Below are 5,590 nucleotides of genomic sequence, written 5' to 3' on the forward strand. Positions count from 1 at the left end.
TTGTTTTTGAATTTTGTGCAAAGGTACACAGAGGCTATTTGGATTAGTCATCCCTAATTTAGCAGTGAAAGACTAGAGGGGTAGCTAGTCAACACTACCCACCACCAACTCTTCGGCTACTCTTTGACCAACAAATAGTGGGATTGACTATCACATTATAGCACCTCCATGGCTGAAAGGACAAACATGTTTGGTGATGGACATTCAAATCCACAACCTGCAGATTGCAAGTTGAGCACCCAAACCACCAGGCCTTTGATTAGATAGCGGGCATAAATTGCATTATTACAAAAATATGCTAGTGCTACTAGCATAAGGTTAAATAATTTTGTCTGCCCCATAGATTCAGCAGAATTCTTTATTTTGATATGGTTTCACTTATATAAAATCATAATTTCATGTATTTTCTTGTCTGTCATAGTCTTATATTTAATGTAATAGTAATATCTATTTTTTAAATGTATAATTTATTAGCAATATTAATAATTGTAGCAACATAGGGAATTTGTTCAAACTAATTGGCAGCATGATGTATTTTTATAACTAAGGTTAAGGTGCCAGTAATGCCATGTGGTAAAAGTAGGAAGTAAACAATGAAACAACCTTTGAGTAGCCATTAGTTTCTTAATATTTGACTTGCACATTTTTAATGTTTGATAGATTAAACAAAACTCAAAATGTGTGGCACTTGGCTAATGTTTAAATTCTTAATGTCCCACCAAACATGCTCTACCCTTTCAGCCATGGAGGCATTATAATGGTCAATCCCACTATACATTGGTAAAAGAGTAGCCAAGAGTTGGCGGTGGATGGTGATGAATATTACATATAAAAAAGCAATTGCCAATAGATTAGTAAATTAACAAATACAAAATAGTTTCATTGGACATGCAAATAGTTAATAAGAAAAGCTTTAATCTATATATAGTTGATAAAAACACCCCATAGTTTAATATGTTCAACAGTATCTCATGGGCATTTTTGGATGTGAAAAATAAAAAATTTTACTGTATATGTAACCTTACTTGTAATGTGAATTTAAATAGTGCATCAGTCCAAATGAACATTAATACTGTAGGTAATGCTGGAAGTTATTCTTTTTGTTTTATGAATTTTATTTCTCTTGCTGCATTTTAACATGGCTTGGGTCATTTCCAATTCAGTACATCATTGATAATTATTTTCAAAAGTGATGTTAAGCTACATGTAATCTTGTAAGTTTTATTTTAACATGTAACTAGGTATTCTCATGTTTAAGCTTATTTGTCAGAATATAAAAATAAACTTGGAATGTAATATTAGTGAGACACATACACCTCATCTGTCATTATTATTTCACTATAGAAAATTGTTAAACACTGCATATCAACCTTTTTTGTCTTTTCAATTAAATAAGACCTGCTGAATTATTTGTACATTAAAGCCCTTTAAATATATGTACAAAGAGCGTAAAACATTTAAATGTGTAGTAGTCTCTTACATTGTATATAGTAGTTAGTTACATATATTACTTGAAAACCAAATTATCTAGCCTTTCTCAAAACTGGAATTACTTGATCATTTTTAAAGAAAACTGTAATCCAAGCTGGCTAGGAATGAAGCATGTGTTTTTCAAAAAGTAAAGTTCTTACATGATATAGCTAGAAGAGAACTGGTATAAAAATAATAATAGTTGAAATGAAAGTTTCACAGTTAAGGTATGAAAGGATTGAATTTTCACTAGTTGTTGTTTGAGGAAAGAAATGTTTTATAATTACTGTAATTGCAGCTACTCAAGAATTACAAGGAAGTGAAACAACAAGAGGAACAATCCCAACAGCTAGTAGATATGTTAAAAGCAGAAAATAATGAACTGAGAAATAAACTTGAACAAGAAAATAAAGATAAGTTCATGGACAGCAAAGTGAGTGCTGTGAACAATGAAAACCGTGAGTTGAAAACAAAATTTCAGGAAGACAGAAAAAAAGATAAAATTTTTGAACAAGTTTTGATTAATCTTTATAAAGAAAACATAAAGTTGAAGACAGTTTTGTTAAAAAAACGAGCTACAGATTTAAGGAAAGAAAATATTAAATTGAAAGATACACTAGTACGGGAAAGGAGTAACTTTGTAAACAACAGTAACTATGATACAAATGTAGCTAATAAAAGTTATAATGGTACTGATTTATCCTTAGCTAATATTGAACATGTCAGTGATAAAGAAAAATATGAAAGTAATGATAGCATGAAACATGTAATAGATGTTGAGGATAGATATGATTATGGCAAAATTTTGAATGAATTGGAAGAAAAAGTTGAATTCTTGAAAGAGGAAACCATGGAAATAAAATTAAAATTGGACCAACAGGTAAGTGATAAACAAGTTCTTATTAATATGGAAAAAGTTGTTGAAAACCTGAAGAGGGAAAATATAATGTTTTTGAGTGATACTCTAACAAAAGAAAAGAACGATTCTCAGGGCCATGGTTTCAGCACATTAAAACAACAGTTGCAAGCAATGATGGCTGAAAATGACCTGCTGAAATTAAAAGAAATTGAACTTGAATCCAAAAAGTCACCAGTAAAACATAGTAATGAAGAATATACAAAGCAGGAGAAACTAGTATTTGATCTACCCAAGAAATATAAAGAACTGAAAGATCAAATGATACGTATTTGGAACAAAATAAAGGTATACAAATCAGAACGATTGAATCATAAATTACTGAAACAAGACAATGAAAATACAGAATCATTTGTTGCTCTTGAAAATCCTGATAAAAATTTGTTGGTTCAGTTACTTGCAACAAAACCTGATAAGGCACAGCAATTGATAAATATGTATGATGATATGAAGAAAGGAAAAAGTGACCATTACATCAATGGTAGTGTTTCTTTTTTGGAAATTATTCCACAATATAACTGGACTGATATGTTTCAGGATATCTTGCAAGACAGCAACAAAGTGTTTTTCCATCTGGTAAAGTTAATGTTTAGTCACATTATGAATAAGAGTGCCAATCTGTTTGATGACAGTAGTAGTGAGAAAATGTTGATTAATTTTCTGAAAAACATAAACAAATTGGAAGAATTTCCTAAAATAATACAGTCAGCAGAATTTAAAAGTTATACACATCAAAACCCCAAGTTGGCCACTAAAATATCCAAGGTTTTTGGCAAAGCTTTTCACAAAATTCATGATGCATGTATTCAATTTCTGAAAGAACAAACATCAGTAGGTGAAAATCTGAAGAAATTAGTGGATAACATATTAAAAACATTTGATGTTCTGAACAGAAAATGGACACACTTGAATAAAAGGTGGGAAAAGATAAAAGAGAATATGCATGATAAAAATATAAAAAAAGTAAGAGGGAATGATGTTAAAATTGACAAGTTCCAATGCTCAAGCAGTAGCTCCACTGAAAATGTGAATATTAAAATAAAAAAAAATGAAGTGTTTGATAAAGAGGAAACATTTTTGAATTATCCATCTTCTGATTGGTTCTTTATTAGAGCCAACGAGAGGGAACAGCAGCATGTAATATACCCATCTCAGCTGTTTGATGATTGGCATGTTCGAAGAGCAAGAGGAAGGCAGCATCAGAGAAACCTTGGAATTTTTAATCAAATTGAAGAAAATTGGTTTCTGAAACGAAATAAAGGTCGACGTTCTTCAGCAACTAATTTATATCATTATCAAGTAGCTGATTCATGACCTGAATATGGAAAAACATGAGTTTAGTATAAAATCTAATGCAAAATATTTAACTAAATTTTGCTTGTCAAGATACTAAAAACAGACAATATATTTTTCAAAACAAAAACTAACTTGTATGTACTTTATTCTTGAAATGTATTGTTGATGATTATTTTACCATTATAATAAACATTGCATTGCAGGATTCAGAACAGCCATTTCTAATATTTTATGTAATCTCTTGTGGTTAATGATTTTTGGTTAACTAGATTCAGAATAGCTGTTTCCAGTATTTTGTGTAATCTGTAGTAGTGAATTATTTTTGGTTAACTAGTATTTTTATCAAATTGTTAAAAGTGGCAGTTGGAGTAGTATTTGACTGGTAGATAATAGATTTTAAGTTTGTAAACAATTCTATGCTACATACATTTCTAGGTTAATGTGAAATCCTAAAGTGATTATTTTATTGTAAATTTAGAGAAATTGAAACAAGTTTTAGCACTACATGATTTTAAAATATTATACAATTGTTTTTTTATAACAAAACTATGGTTAAATTGGCATTCTGGGTTTGTTTCTTATCTTAGAGTTAAAAAACTTACAGGTTTACATTTTTGTAGTTGTAATGCTATTTGCTAAAAAATAACATTGTTAGATACAACTTCTCATTTGGAATATTTTGTTATTGACGGGTGACTCAGGTTTTTCATTACAACATTTTAATTTAAAGTATTCAAAGAAAGAATAGTTTTTCCATTCTGACACTATGTTGTGAATCAAACATTGATACCACAACTGATGTAATACATACAGAAGTTTAATTGGAAAATTTGTACTGCAAAATATCTTAAAATTTTTCATAAAAAAATACAAAATCAAATTGATATAGTACTTTAGTGCAATATTGTAAATTTTGACTTTGGTACTTGTCATTGGATTACAAGTTACATCATTTATTTTATCAATACACGGTGCTTCATACGTTCTTCTGTTTTTTAATTCCAAGATTCACCCTTTAATTTTTTAGTGATATAAGAACCCTCTGATCTCTGCTGTCATATTCTTTCAGAATAAACAGTTCATTATGCACTTTTAACTTTGGCATTTCAAAGTAGGTATTTTTGAACTCCATGGTGGCTTGACTACCGTGTATTGCAAATATTCTGGATTTGCTTATATAAAACTGTTAAGAATGCCTTTTATTGCTGGCTTTTAGATATTTATGTGATCTAATGTTTTACTGTCAGTAACTTAGTTTCATGTTGTAAACAGTTTTCTATTATGTATTACTGATAAAATATTACTTTGTTATTAAGGATATCTATACATTTAGTGAAAAAACCAGCTTTACTTAATATGTATATTGTTAATGTACATTATTGTTGTAAGATTTATTTTAATAGCCAATTTTATTTTATTTATCTTTTAATATTAACCCAGTGACCCATGATTGCAGTATACTTAATGTAAGTAAATTTTTGTTACTTTTATCCTAAATACAAATATCCATTAATAAGATGGTGAATGAACTGATAGTCATTGTCAATAAATATTTTGAACTTTGAAAATGTGGAATTAATCAATTTGATACTTGAATAAGATGCAGATATACACAAATTTATTCAGAAAGTGCAAGGGACTTGAACTTCACTTGTCATATCCCAAGAATGTTTGTAATGTTTCACATACAGACACTTATTTTAAAAGTGAATTGGAGAAGCTGTACATCTTTCCCATGTTTGCAAAACAAAAATCGATTTTTGGGTCATTATTTATGCAGCTTGAGCATTAGGTGTCAAAAGACTTGGAATCCTTTTCAATCTTGATACTCATAGTACTCTCTAAAATATATTTTACTAAATCATGGTCAGCCCTTCCTGATGTAAATAGTAGTAGCTTTTCTTTCTT

General features: G+C 29.3%; 1 protein-coding gene across 4 annotated transcripts in view; it reads left to right on the plus strand.

Moving 5' to 3' along the window:
- Nucleotides 1-5,250, plus strand: part of LOC106461577 — a 54,414-nt gene extending 49,164 nt beyond the window's left edge. For all 4 annotated transcript variants that reach the window (XM_013921417.2, XM_022388580.1, XM_022388579.1 and 1 more), the window contains one exon: nucleotides 1,769-5,250. In XM_013921417.2, the coding sequence (XP_013776871.1) occupies nucleotides 1,769-3,700 (1,932 nt within the window). In that variant the 3' untranslated portion in view covers nucleotides 3,701-5,250. The remainder of the gene's footprint in view (nucleotides 1-1,768) is intronic.
- The last annotated feature ends 340 nt before the right edge of the window (nucleotides 5,251-5,590 follow it).

This window comes from Limulus polyphemus, unplaced genomic scaffold, assembly GCF_000517525.1.
Source record: "Limulus polyphemus unplaced genomic scaffold, Limulus_polyphemus-2.1.2 Scaffold990, whole genome shotgun sequence".
NCBI lineage: Eukaryota > Metazoa > Arthropoda > Merostomata > Xiphosura > Limulidae > Limulus > Limulus polyphemus.